Source organism: Falco cherrug, chromosome 2 (assembly GCF_023634085.1).
Source record: "Falco cherrug isolate bFalChe1 chromosome 2, bFalChe1.pri, whole genome shotgun sequence".
Lineage (NCBI taxonomy): Eukaryota > Metazoa > Chordata > Aves > Falconiformes > Falconidae > Falco > Falco cherrug.
The window spans coordinates 34285085-34300092 of NC_073698.1; the positions used below are offsets into that span (position 1 = coordinate 34285085).

At 38.4% G+C, this 15008-nt stretch overlaps 1 protein-coding gene across 7 annotated transcripts in view; it reads right to left on the reverse strand.

Moving 5' to 3' along the window:
- Positions 1–15008, reverse strand: part of NAA16 (N-alpha-acetyltransferase 16, NatA auxiliary subunit) — a 78914-nt gene that overhangs the window by 53876 nt on the left and 10030 nt on the right. For 6 of the 7 annotated variants that reach the window (XR_008731141.1, XR_008731142.1, XM_055703326.1 and 3 more), the window contains exons 2-3: positions 12485–12569; positions 10143–10247 (exon numbers count right to left, since the gene is read on the reverse strand). Coding sequence is in view for 4 of the 7 variants with exons in the window: in XM_055703326.1 (XP_055559301.1) it covers positions 10143–10247; positions 12485–12569 (190 nt within the window). In the remaining 3 variants the exon portion in view is untranslated. Of the gene's footprint in view, positions 1–10142; positions 10250–12484; positions 12570–15008 lie in introns of those variants that run through there. The other variant, XM_055703327.1, reaches the window with a different exon arrangement.

The window sequence follows — 15008 nt, forward strand, 5'->3', positions numbered from 1 at the left end:
AGCATCTTCATACGCCTCAAAACTACTGATATTTTAGATTTTCACCTAGAGCAAGACAATTCAGCTCCTAAGAATTTATGTGCACTTTAACAGCATACTTAAACTAAGATGATGCTTTGAATAATTTAATCAGGCATCATTACCATTCCTGGATTTAATAGGTAATCTGAGTTAATCTTTCATAAATCACATTCTTCACTAAGCAATCAGGTAAAGAAAAACATAAACCCATTCAGAAGTACAATAATCAAGACTAAGCCTAAGAAATTTTAACAGCTGATAAAACCAGCAAAGCACAGCACCACCAATTTATTACAGTAGACAGACATCTCTGGGCAGTCTGGCCTGTGTTCCTACAGTGCCTTGTCTGTAACATGTCACTATCTGAAACATTTATTCTTGAAATTAATGTAGATCTCTGACCTGATCATTACTTAGGTTGTATCCGAGACCACATCAGAAATAATTTGCAGTTTGACGAGAAAATTTCTGTATTTTTAAACAATTTTACAGCCAGCATTTTCCCCAAAATCTCAATATGGGCAACTATAGAAGAATTAAAACCTACTCCTCCTCTAGTAAGTCACAACACTGAAGTGACCAGCTGTATTTTACACATAATCTACCAGGTGCTCTCTAAAAAGTACAGATGATAAAATATACCAAAAGTACCTTCAAATGTTAAATACACGCATATATATATATATATATATGAACCCATAGATGTACTGCACTTGCTCAAAACCAGCTACTGGAACAAGATTACTTTAGTGGCTACCCCCTGCCTTCCCCTTTAAAACCATAGTCAACTGGCTCACGGATATGTGATTAACAGAAGACCAGTCCATTATTTAACCTAAGATTTAGACAAAACATGTGAATATCTATAGTGAACAGGAGAGAGTTTGAAAAATATTAACAGATATTTTTATAACTGAACTATATTATATAAAAATATATATAATTATATATATAATTCATAACTGATTATATTATAACTGAATGTTACAGATAGGTGGCGGAACACAGCCTTGGGAGAAGGGACAGACATCCTAAATAAGTCAAGCTGAGGCATAACAAGATAAGCTTAAGGGCAGCCAAACAGCTAAGGAGACCAAACTGAAATTTATTTGAACCATGCGTGAACTACCCTGATTAGCATAGTAAAAGATCCACCCTTGAACCAAGAAAGCCCCCTACTAAGGGAGCTCCTCCCCACAGAACATGCCCAGTGAAAAAAAAGAATGCTGTACCTTTAAATGGACATAAAGCTTGTAAGAACCAATGAGAATGGTTGGTGTGACTAAACATAATTGTAAACCATTGTTCAAAGTGCATAAAATGTTTTACTATGTATTAAAAGGTGTGCTGGCTTTGTGGATTTACCACCCAGCACCTATCTCTGCACAGACATGCAATAAATAAATGCCTGGTCTGGCTGTGTGAACCAGGGCTGTGCTCTCTTTGTGAGCCAGCAGCTTCTGACAACCCATGGGGCTGCCACAGTACCCTGCCAGGATCGACCAACGGCTCCAGGCAAAGCGGCTCTGCCAGACAAATTCCAGCGGTCTCTCCCAAATAAATTCCAGCGTGTGCTGACCTTTTTGATCAGGGACTTAGTACAACCAGCCCCAGAGCCAGAACAACCAGTGACTCAATGGTGCATCATATAGAGGTATTTCTTGGGTGAGAGGGGGGCAACTGGGAATTGAAAAAGTAGCAGCAGGATTTTTTCAGTCTGGGCCCTACGTAAGACAGACCAAGATGATATGCAGCAGGAGCTGTTTGTACACAGGTTTACACACTTGGTTTTTTGGATATGTGTGTGAAAATAGGGACTGGAAGGCTACGCATTTATAATTATATTCTTTTATATATATATATAATTAAATTCTTTTCAGTACCAAAATATGTTCATCTGCTTCTGCAAAAACGCCCCTTCACTCTCCTCTCAGATGCATCCTGAAGAATTTTAGTAAGTTTGGAAGTGATCCCTTGACTACAGATAAAATGATATTGCAACCACTAGTGGCCAAATTATAAACTGGGGAATGGTGAATGGTGGACAACTGATGTTTTGTTGCCAGCTGGGGCAGTGGAATGAAATGCCTCCTACTGATGCTTTTATGACTTTGCATAGAGAACCATACATTCAGAAGCGTAAATGGAGGGGCGGGGGCGGCGGCAACATGTTGCTGCCAGGAGCTAGAAAGAAAGAATGGGACTGCGGGGAGGGGTGTGTGTAGATTTGCAATTGTTGGTATCTACAGCCCCACCCCTTTATGGTACAAATGCAGGATACTTAAAAGAGATGAAAACTTTAATCCTGTTTCTAGCAGGCTTGCTCTGAGACAAGCCATCGAGGTGGAAGGCTTACCAGTTTTTGTACATGTGCCATTTGTCTCCAGTTCAATAAATCAGAGGTAACAATCTGTCAGCTATTTTCAGGAAAACCCTGATAGAAAGTACCAGCTTTTGGAAAACATGGCCCTAAAGAAAGTCCATCAGCTTTTTATGAGTGGTTATGAGGTAGCCAAGAGTGGATGGATTTAAACCCAGATGAGAAAGCTACTCACAAAGCATTTAACATGTTGTTCACTGGAAAATAGTCACAAAATGTAAGAAAAGTTACAGGAAGTCGATGGGGTAGGAGAAGAGTCTGTTCTGCAGTTGATAGAGATAGCATATCAAGTGTGTAAGTGTGTAACAACTCAGAAGAGAAATAAAGCAACACAAAGAACAGAGTAAGATGAAATTGCAAACATCTCTATTGACAGCACCTATAACTGAGACTGCTACAGGTAAGAGAGGAATAGGGAGAAGAAAGCGGTTGGGAAGAAACCAGCAAGGTCACACACCCTTAGGACCAAAACAGTGTGCTATACGCAGAGGGGAAAAAGAAAAGAAAAAAAGGATAGTGGAAGAATAAGGGCCCTACCTGGCAGGAAAGATTGAGTCACAGGACAATATTAAAATTTTCCCAGCTGATCCCCTGGTTCCAGTTCAGCTGGGGAACAAAACTATTAATGTCCTAGTGGATACAGAAACAACATATTCATTCAGTTATAACTAGCTGTCGGGGTTCTTTAAGTAATAGCTATATGCCAATTGTGGAGTAATGGGAAAGTGAGATTTGAAAACATTTCAAAAACTGATGGAATGTAAAATTGAAAGTGAAACCAACCCATGAATTCCTCTATATGCCAGAATGCCCCTTACCCCCTTCTTAGGGTGAGATCCATTGTGTAAATTAAGAGCACAGAAACCTTTCTCTGATAAGACAACATAGCTACACCTGCTGAAGGGAAACATGTGAAAGGCTCAAATCTGTTTATTAACAGAGAAACAACAGAGAGATGCAAATAACCCAGAGGAAATTTTGGATGCTGTAACATCCACCTTATGGGCAACCAACAGACTTGGAAGAACAAAGAACGCAGTACCAGTAAAGATTGAATTAAAACCCAGAACACAACTTGTCAGAAAAAAAACAAAACAATAGCCTATTAAGTTAGAAGCTTGAATAGGCTTAGAACCACTAATAAGTAATTTTATTAAATATGGATGATTGAAGCTGTGTCAATCTGAATATAATACCCTGACCTTAACAGTTAGAAACCCCAAAATCAGTAATACCAATTGGTGCAAGATCTGAGGGAAATTAATTAAATCACAGTCAACATACATCCTGTGGGTTTGGACCTCTATATCTTGGTATCATCCTGACCTAATAACAATATCTATTTTATAGTATTGCATTTGAAGGATGCCTTCTTTTGCATATCCTTGGAGGAGGGGAGACAAAAATCCTGCATTTGAATGGGAAAACCCAACAACAGGACAGAAAGTTCAACTCTGCTTGGCTATGTTACTTCAGGGATTCAACAATAGCCCTACTTTGTTTGGTACTGTATTGGCCAAAGAATTGGCAGCACTGGCAAGGTAAGAACTCTTTCATTACCTGGCTTCAATATGTAGATGACAATTCTACTGGGAGCCACAACGGAACAGGATATCATGCAGCCACCGTTAGCTTACTGAATTTCTTGGGACTTGCTGGGTACTGAGCACCACAGAAAAAAGCACACATTGCTCAGCCAACTGTAAAATATCCGGGGTCTGAGACTTCACAGGATGAGAGAGGACTGGGAACAGAACAAAAGGAGGCGATATGCCACACAGCCCTTCCAAAATTGAAGAATTAAGAGGACTTTTAGGAATGGCCAGGTGGTATCACCTGTGGATATGAAATTTCAGTTTAATTGCTAAACCATATATGCTGCAAAGGGTCTGAAGAAATTCCTTAATGGACTCCTGAATGTTGTAAAAGCTGTGACACTACAGAATTACAACTTGAGGGCCCTCACACTAGGATTCCCAGACTTGAGTAAACCTTTCACTTTGTATGTGTATGAAAAACAACATGTGGCCTTAGGAGTTCAAACTCAAACCCCTTGAAGGCTGGAAAAGGCCAGTGGCATACCTCTTTAGGCAATTAGATGAGGTGAGCAATGGATGGCCCAACATGCCTCAGAGCAGTGGCAGCAAGTGTCTTAATTACAGAAGCTCAAAAATTGACTTTGGGACAACCTGTTATTGGTTTTATGCATTGTGCTGTTTTGGCAGTATTGAAGCAGAAAGGCCATCACTGGTTTTCCCCAAACAGACTGATTCAGTATCAGGCATCCTTGATCAAACCAGATGATGTCACTTTGAAGGTGACTTTCGTCCTAAAGCCTGCAACCCTACTCCCTGTTCATGAAAATAATAAATTGGAATAAAACCTGTTTACGTGTCACAGAACAGGTGTACCCCAGCCAACTAGATCTGAAATACACCCTTAGAGAATCCAGACTGGGAGTTATTCACTGATGGAAGCAGTTTTATGGACGACAGAGAGCCAAAAGCAGGATAGGCTGTGGTAACTTTGAAAGGTGAAATGGAGATGAAGCTGTTATCTGTCAAAATATCAGCTCAGAAACCTGAAATTGCTGCATTGACTCTAGCCCTGGAACGGTCTGAAGATAAACGAGTCAAAATATGCATCTGAGGTGGTACGTGCTCATGAGGCCATCTGGGAAGACGACAGCTTTTATCTTCACAAGGAACTCCAATCAAACATGGGAAAAAAAATTTAAGATTCTTATGTGCAGTTCAAAAATCAAAAGGAGTATCTGTGACTGACTGCAGCGCTCACCAGAACGAAAAATCAGATGTAATTAGGGGTAATCAAAGAGCAGACGAAGCCACAAAACAAATAGCTCTATCGAATTCTATAACGGAAGCCTTGATTCCTATTGAGAAAGTATTAAGAGAGCCTCCAAATTACTCTGAAAGGGATGATCAACTGGCAAAACTTCTGAATTGTACCAAAATTCAAAATGGACGGAAAACAGACAATAGACAAATTATAGTTATTGCTCCCATTAATGAGGGAATCAAAAAATAAAACTCACCAGGAAACCCATATGGGAGCTAGAACAAGTGGCAAGCATAAGACCTTATGCTGTAGAGCCAAGAATGCAACAGCTTGCTAATATTGTGAAACAATGCCTGATTTGTCACAAATAATCCAAAGATACAGAAAATGCCCCCTCCAGGGTAAGTTAAGATCGGACATACTCCAGGGGAGTACTGGCAAATAGATTTCTCTGAGTTACTAAGATGTAATTGGTATAAATATCTGCTGGTTCTTGTAGATACCTTTTCTGGATGGGTAGAAGCTTTCCTGTGTTGAATGAACAAGGAAAGAGAAGTAATCAGTGTTATTGAAAGAAATTCTTCCTAGGTTTGCAATACCCAAGAGTATACCATCAGATAATGGGCCTCATTTTATTGCTAAGGTAGTGCGGGAAATTGCCAAATTTTCAGTTTGATTGGGACTTACATACACATTGGAGGCCACAATCTAGTGGGAAACTAGAGAGAACGAGTCAAACTCTGGAAAGACAAATCTTAAAATTACACCAGGAAACCCAAATGAATTGACAGATGTCTTCACCATAGCTTTATCAAGAATCCAAATTACCCCCAAGGTTTGAGAAGGAATTAGTCCTTTTGAAATTTTATATGGTAAACCATACCCAGTAAGCAGCTTAACAGGGAAAGGTGATCAGATGCATATAAGCAATAATCAGATACTTACTGAATACATGCTACTGTTGGGGCACGCTATCTTCGCTTCATAGGTACCTGAACAGAAGAGCACCTGTACCTCTGGACACCCCAGTACATACCTTCCAACCAGGAGATCTAGTTTATATCAGAACCTGGAAAGATGAACCCGTAAGAGAACAGTGGAAAGGACCACATTTGGTATTATTAGTCACATCCACAGCGATCAAGGTAAACAGAATAGATTCTTGGATTCACTACACTCTAGTGAAGAGTGCCCCTCTGGAAAAGTGGAAGTCAAAAGAGACCAGACTTTTGAAACAGAAGTTAACATGAAATCAATGAACCCCACCTTGACAAACTGAGAATCAGTAGTTCATTTAGACTGTATACAAGGAGAAATGTTTTTATACTTTGTATTATAGGGAATAACATTATTACTGTATCTTTAAAAGTATACTGGCTTTCAGAAATAGAAATGAATGAACTAAAAAGGTTAATAGTCTTCTTTTACTTGGTATTACCATTACTCAAAAGTGAACGAGGACAGTCTTCCAGGTCCATGGGACCTTAATATTCACCTCAAACTGAAGAAGCAATGAGAACTGAGAAGATGACAAATTGTTGGGTCTGTACATGCTTTCCTGAACGTGCAAAGAAAGGAATGTCAGTTACAGGAATCCCTGTTCCAGCAGAAACAACTTGGCAAAATTTATGAAGAAATACTTCTTTCAATGTAAGCTCAGACAGCCAACAAGAACGGGATATAGAAATTCCTGATCACCAGAGTGGTTACCGTAAATGAGTCCAACAGTGTACTCCTCCAAAAGGCACTGGCAGATTTGACTAACAACAACATGGTTACGGTAGAAAACTATTCTAAGTGCAGTGAAATTATTAATTGGGAAGGAATTTTCAGGAATCCTGGCCTGCTCCAGAAAGAAAAGGTTGGTATTGGCTTTGCATAAAAAATGCTAGAAAAAATTTAGTGAAGAATTATGCAGGAATATATACCTTAGGAGCACTAGTTCCAAGCATTACATAACATAACAGAAAAACTAGACTCTAAAGCCTGGTCAAGAACTTATTTACAGAAGCATAAAAGAGGCTGTAATCCACTGATACAGAGACCTATATATAGCTTTTCACTCTTCTGCTCTGTGGTTCCTTCCACGGCTAGAAGGAAGCAAATTTAAAAAGATATTGTAAATATCTCTGCAATTATAGACATATTAGAAATGAAATCGCAGATACTGCTGCAGCTTTACAACAGGAAGTTAAGACAATCAGCTAACATTGCAATTCAAGATAGAATGGTTTAGATATGCTTTTAGCTTCAAAAGGGGGACTGTATACTACATTAAACACTAGCTGCTGTAGACTCATTTCTACTGATTTGAATTAAATTTGGAAACAAACTAAGATTTTGCATGAAATACAAAAGGATGTCTTTATGATCTGAAGAAACATGGAAGTGGTTAACATCTTGGTTGCCTAAATTAACCACATGGATAAAAAGGCTGCTACATTAATAATTGGATTGTTAGTGTCTGTATGTATTTATGTATTGATTCAATGTGCCTGTAAATGTTGTTCAATGTCAATAATGCAATCAGGAGATAAGGTGAGACTTATCTGAAAAAAGTATTCTTAAACAGCCTCAAAGAGGGAAACTGCAGTTTACCAGCTCATAGATACATGATTAACAAAAGGCCAGTCTATTATTTAACCTGAGATTTAGACAAAATATGTAAATACCTACAGTCAAGAACAGGAGAGTTTGAAAAATAGAAAATGTTACAGATAGTTGGCACAACATGGCCTTGGGAGAAGGGATAGACATACTAAATAAGTCAAGCTGAGGCATAACAAGATATGCTCAAGTTGCACTAAACTGAAAATTACTTGAACTATGTGTGAACTACCCTAATTAGCATAGTAAAAGATCCACCCTTGAGCAGAAGAAAGCCCCCTCCCACAGAATACAGGCAGTAAAAAAAAAGAATGCTGTACCTTTAAATGGACACGAGGCTTGGCTTGTAAGAACCAATGAGAATTAAGTGTGACTAAACGTAGTTGTAAACAATTGTTTAAAATGTATAAAATGTTTACTATGTATTAAAAGGTGTGCTGGCTTTGTGGATCCATCTCTGCACAGACATGCAATAAACACATACCTAGACAGGGTGTGTGAACTGGGGCTGTGCACTGGGTAACAAAGTGTTAGGCATTAAATTCACATAAAACAGGGAATGTTTACATTATTTCAGAGAACCTCCCAAGTTCTGTTTAGGTAGCACTGAGGATCAACAGGCCTTCAAGCTTCCATGTGAACTTCATAGCTAGTCACAAGCCTTTGCGAAGGATGTAGAAGGAACCTTTATTAAAAAGCTCAGCTTCTCATAACCTGCCTATATATTCTCCTAGTCTTTACTCTCCCCAAGTACTGAGCCCCACCATTAGGAAACATTCAGACATTTGGGCTCTTAAATGTGTGGTAATTGTAAAAGAGGTTTGCTATTCCTTTAAAATTTAGCAAAAGATGACAACTGAAAGTACTGTGACAAACCTGATGCCTAGTCTGGAATTAATCTAGTATCAGTTAGCTTGTGCACACTAGAGACATTAATTCTGCACAGACAAGACTACTCTAGAGGATTCTCTGTAGAGCTGCAACAATACACTTGAATGCAAAAAGCTGGCATTTCTTGCTTTGCCAGAGCTAGTTCTGTGGATACAGCTAAAAAAAATAAACAGCCACAACTTTGTGCCTAATAGGATTCAGATGAGTTTACACTTTCTCCGAGTTAAGAAAACAAAAATCTTTGTAGTTTTCTTAAGCTAAGGCAATTTAACAAGTCAGTAAAACAATGATGTAAATCCGCTAGAACTCCTAATCAAAAAAACCCGGGTTTTTCTAAAACTTGTCCAGGAAGAAGGTCCCTTTGACTACCCTAATCCCCAAGTCAGATCTGAAAAAGCACAGATCCTTCCAGCATTGGCAGAAAAGTCTTCTTTACAATTGTAAGAGACAGCATAAATTGCAAGCAAGAATTCCTGATGCTGATAAATCCCACTCTGGATTTTTGCTTAGGAATCAGAATCCCCCTATACTCTCCAATAACTCACCCAGATTCTATTGTTCCCTGATTTAAGGGGTGAGACTTCTTATGCACAGATTAAAGTTGCTTTGGTATTCCTTAGGTGTTCAACTTCTAAGATCAACAAGGTACAAATCACCTTTGATTGTTCTGCGGCACACCTCTAGTAACTCTGATATCCTCCACATACTTAAAGAGGTTTTTCCCAGCCTCAAGCTCCCTGGACATTTAATACAGGAATGGTTAAGACAAAGGGATGGCTGTTTACACTAGATGGCCATCAGGAAGTGTTGCCTGTGATACTAAAGGAGGATTTTTTGGTAATGTTAAAAGCTTAAATATTTAATAGGAAACCTGCCCCTTAACATGCAACTCAAACACGAACAGAACAAGTGACACATTCTGTGCAAATGTGAAACAGCCTCCTGCCTGTGGCTTAAATAGAAGACAGCTACTCCCAAAGCCCTTGGGTAGCTGTGAAGTATTTCACAGGTATAAACTTTTCGAAAACAAACTTAGAACAGAGTAGTAGCCATCAAGTCAGTAGACCTAAACTGTTACTTAAAAATCTAGTGGCAAAATAGGTATTTTCAAAGCACCTCTAGACTGGATTTATACCTTTAGGAGAGAAAAGAACTTTAGAAAAGGCCAGATTCTATAAGTCATATCTATTCTCTGTAGAAAGTTATCATCTTTTCCTAGAAGTGTAAAAAGGCGTTTTTCTTAAAAATTCTGCAAAATTGTAAAAAGGAGAATAAAACCTACTTCAAGTATTTGATTACCAATCAAAATTCACTGTACACATTTTAGATTTTATACAGACCACATTATGTACCTCAAAAGCATGTACTGATACAGCAACAAAATCATACATGCAGAAGTGAGAACTCATAGTAAAAAGATCAGGTTTTGCATTACAAAGGATACAGACATGACTCTTTACATCATTACGAAGTCCTTTACGAACAAATTCATATGCTTCTTCCTTCTTCCCTAAGCAGTTCAAGGTCAGTCCTTTCATCGCGAGCGTCTCTGTAAGAAATATCATATTATGTTTCTGACTTCCCATATGCCAGTTTCACAGTGCAGATAGCCTTTGAAGTTGTTATACAGTGAAGTTCCCCATTAAAAGATAATTTTACATCAGGATAGCAGCATGGCACAGCTGACTTATATGAAAGCATTTCCTTTCTTGAAATTGGTAAAAAGACCACTGCAGAGCATCATACAGATGTGATGAACACAGACAACACAGACCTTTTTAATTAAAAAACACATTTAACTGGCTTTAAGGGAGTCAGGAATAACCTAAAACAATTTTGGAGAGCTTCTCAATGTGTGTTCAAGTTCCAGGTAGGCAGAAAAAGAAAGAAAATCGTCAAGTTGTATCATACCATAAGAAACAGATGTCAGTCAGCTCCACTACAGTTTGCTTACAAAGCATTAGTTTTAAGAGGCATATTTCCTGCTACAGTATTTTGGAGGTAAAAGACCTTCTCTAAAGTAGTAGCATTTTAATCAACATTGCAAGACACAAGATATAAATACATCAGTTTGACTATTGCTCCCCCTCTGTCCCCATTCTTCAAGTAACAGTGTGGGAAACAAGTTGCATGTAATGCATGCACTATGCCTGAAAACTGTTCCAAATTCATATTTCAGCATTTTTTTGCTAAGTAAGAGACCACTTAAGTTTTGCCCCTGCCAGAAGATTAGTCACATTTTCACCACAGTACCGTTTTTTCCAATAGCAACATTTCCCCAGTATTAATGGCAACAGCTCATCATCTCAAGCTCAGTCATAACAGCAGTTTGAAGCTTCATCAATAGACCTGTTAAACACCATTTTCTGTAAAAGTACACCTAAAGAAAATGATAACCCAGAATGGACCAGGGTTTTAAAACAAAAAAATTGTTTTTAAGTTATCCTACATCCAAGCTGTGAAACAGAGAAAGCTAGAATGATACCTTCCCAATAATATCAGGAAGCTTCAAAAACAATATCCCCACTGTGGGAAGGAGGACAAGCTACTCCTACCTTCCCACACCAGGGAGGTAACTGTCCAGCCACAGCAATCCATCTGTTTGTCACCTTCTCACTAAATTTTTCAAATTCCTTGACTCTGAAGCTAAGTGTAACAACAGTGCAGCTTCCCATCAGCTCATTTCATTGGCTTAGTTCTGCTTCAGCTGTTCGTTCCAGGCTTTGCTCCCAAGCTTCAAAGCCATTAGTGGCTCAGAGCCCAAGTTGTATGTGGACTGCCAAGGCAGCTAGTTGTCCTGGAAAAGTTTAAGAGGCAGCAAAAGCAGAAAAGACAGAGATGGATACTGGCATGTTACAAGACGACAAATGTTAGCAGAGACAAATGCATTAGGTCAGAGCTAGGTAAGCCACTCTAGCTTTGAAGCAAGAAGGAAGCTGTACTTTTATCTGTGGGTAGTAATGAAGACAGTGAAGAAACAGCAGACACTGATGGAAGCATGAAAAGGATTAGTCAAACATTTTGCCAAGATTTGACAATGTCAAATAAAATAATTTCACTGATGCAGTACATGCACATTCCACGTTAGGTTACTTCTACAGTAGACAAACAAAAAATTTAGTGTATCAGAAAGGAAGACTGGCTGAACCATGCAACAGAAATCCTGTAATACATTGACTAGAGTACCTTATTGACGATTAAGTTCTGACAGATGTAAAAAGAAGCAACATTTTGCTGTCCTGTTTCCTGCAGTATTTATCAGAACAGGATTTCCAGATTCTGTCTTTACCTTCAAGTCTTATCAACAAGAGTATTACACCTAAGTTTGCTCCTTGTAAGTGGCAATTTGGTATGCAGTACAGAATATTTAAGAGCATGAACTTGATGAAAAAGCAAGATTTTTAATTCATTGGCAGAATGCTTTCATGCGATATTCAAAAAAAAGGCTGGGCTTGCTATTAAATAGGAATGGAATTAAAAACCACACTAGCATTCTGCCCCAGAAACCTAGAAAGACTACCTACTTGGAAGCTTCACTGAAGTGTGCTTCCACAATACATTTTGATCTTCATCATCCCAACACACAGGACTGTGGCTGAGCTAGGGTGAAAACTTGGGTCTGAATGCCCAAAGACTGGAAATCCAGAGTAATTATTCAGTCCTAAGGACAATACCATACCCAGCAACAGGCTCCTTTCCCAATAGTACAGAATTGGCTGATTATACATTTTAGCTCATGACAGGGGGCGGGGGAGGGGGGAATCAATCTTTTGAGTCTGCAGTTACCTCCATGTTCAGCGAATTTCGGATTAGAGAGGATCATCTTGCAGAACTTGAGTCCATTTTTGTACTGTTTTTGTTCATAACATTTCTGGAAAAGAGGTGGAATACGATCACTGAAATGTATTTTAAAAACAGAGTACCTTAACATACTATTAAAAATGCAGTAGCTCTTTTCAGTAAGGCATGGTAATCAGATCACTAACAAGCTCTATTTGAATATGACAATTTATACTACATTGCCTTTTTCCAGCATTCAGAACAGTATCTGCCTTCATTTACATAAAGCCAATGCTCTACTTCATGGTCTCCTTTTTATAAATTGGTAGTACCTTTTCAAGCAGAATAGGAAAGTCAAGTAGGAATATCTACTTCGATTCTGAAATTCTAAGGATAGAGTACCAAGTTAGAAATCTTGACTCAATAGAATTTTTGAGAAGAGTAGTTACTCTTAAGAAGTCTAGACACTCCTTTCAACATCCCATTTCCCTGGCCTAGTGACCTTCCAGAGTAAGAAATCTCAGATAGAAAAGACTTTCCTTGTTGCCAGTGTAGACATTTGAGAGGAAGAGAGATGAAGTAGGATAAATCTATCGTAACCTCAAAAAATCTATATACAGATATCCAGGGAGGGAGAATTTACCTGGGCATTAAAAAAATTATTTAATTTCTAGCTGGAACAGTACAACTAAGGGCTACTTTTAGATTTATTTAGAGAACCATTTACCTAATCACTTAGTAAACTGGCAAACAATGCAGTTCAACTGTGGAAACACAAGGAAAAAAACAACATGTGAACCCGAGTCCCTCTTCTTCCTTTTAAAGATACTACCTGATGTTTATAAGTCAGTAAGGTCTTAGTAATTTACATTGATTACTGATCACTACAGTTAATCACTTTAAAACATATTTAAAATATACTTAAGCCAGTTAAAGGCACGCTTGTATCAATTGCGGTAAGCATGAAAGTTACTTAAGCTCTTTAGCTTGAGGAGAAATACCCAAAAGCAAACCAGGCTTAACCTGGCACTATTTTCAGTTAAAAGGTGTACTGTCCTCCTGTAATTTAGACAGTTTCTCCTGAGAATAGCTGTCATTTCAGTTATGTGCTTGAGTACTTTTAATGGTCTCTCATAGATCACTCCCACTCCATCAATCTTGCAAGACAGAGGTAAAGTTTCTGTTAAATTAATGCAGAGTGTAGTAACTCCTTTGCAGTCATAACGTATCACAGAATCACTCCCCAGGGTACAAGCAATACAGAAACATGCCTATGTTCACTTTTGGGGGAATTGGTTAAGGCGTCAAAACAAGGGTCCTCCTCCAGTCTGTGGGAAAGGACTTCACCGCTGACAATTTAAGTCTTGGTTGCCTGAAACTCAAAATACTTGCAGTTAACCATGAAAGTGGGGACTAAATCACAGAATAATTTAGGTCAGCAGGAACTTTTAGAGGTCACCTAAATCACCCCTCAAAACAAAGGAGAGCTAACCTTGATGTATCAGGTTGCTCTGCCTGGCTGACTTCTGCCAAGATGGCCAGGGAGTTCCCAGAGGCAAACGGTTAATTACCACAGTATAAACAACAGCAACAAAAAGATTTGAAAATTTTTAACTGAGAACTAGTATCCACATGCTTATCTAAAATAACCCAGGTTGCAGAAAAACTTGGGAGTCCCCTCTACGAGAAGGTCAAATTCTCACATTCATCTATTTTTTCCTTCTTAACATAAGATGCTTAGTATCATTTTTAAAGAATCATAAGATACCACCAATGCTCTAAAAAGCTTTCTAAATTTATTCAGGTATGCCTAAAAAAAAAAAGCAACAGAACAGTGAATGTTCATCTACAATTCTACAACTCTTGCAATGTTGAGTGAAACTCCAAATATACAGCAATGCCTAATCATAGAACAGAAGCTATTTGAGTCAAGTGTGCACTTAAAATAGATTAACTACTTGAGGAAATCATATCTGTTATCCTTGTTCTGACATTTTTATCTTACAGAGTTCAGTCTCAGACCTAGAATAAGAACTGAGCTTATACAGTTATGGAGAAATCCAAGATTTTTATAAGACAAAAAAATCATATTTTCCAATGGCCAACAGATGTACGGAAGAGAGAAGTTAATGCTCTCCACCAGAAAAGAAGCACAAGTTCAACATTCACAGTTGGCTGGCTTGCTGACAGAAAATCAGCATGCTTGCACTTGTCAGTAAACAAGTTAGCTTAAAACCAGACAAATCACAGCATTTCTTGCCCAGCTGCTAGTTACTAGACAAAAGAGGGGCTCACTACAGAAAGGTAGTGAATCAGCAGGAAATACAACTTCATGTAATTCCTTTGCTTATGGATCAAGCCTTGCTCTTTAGTCAAAAGGAGACTTCCCAGCCCCGCTCCCTCTGAACACACACACACACACAAATGCATTTGTAAGTAAGTTATATATTCTAATACATTGGCTTAAATGTATACCAATATAAAAGGACTTTGCTTAGCAATATAAGTTGATTCTCATCATCAGCATACA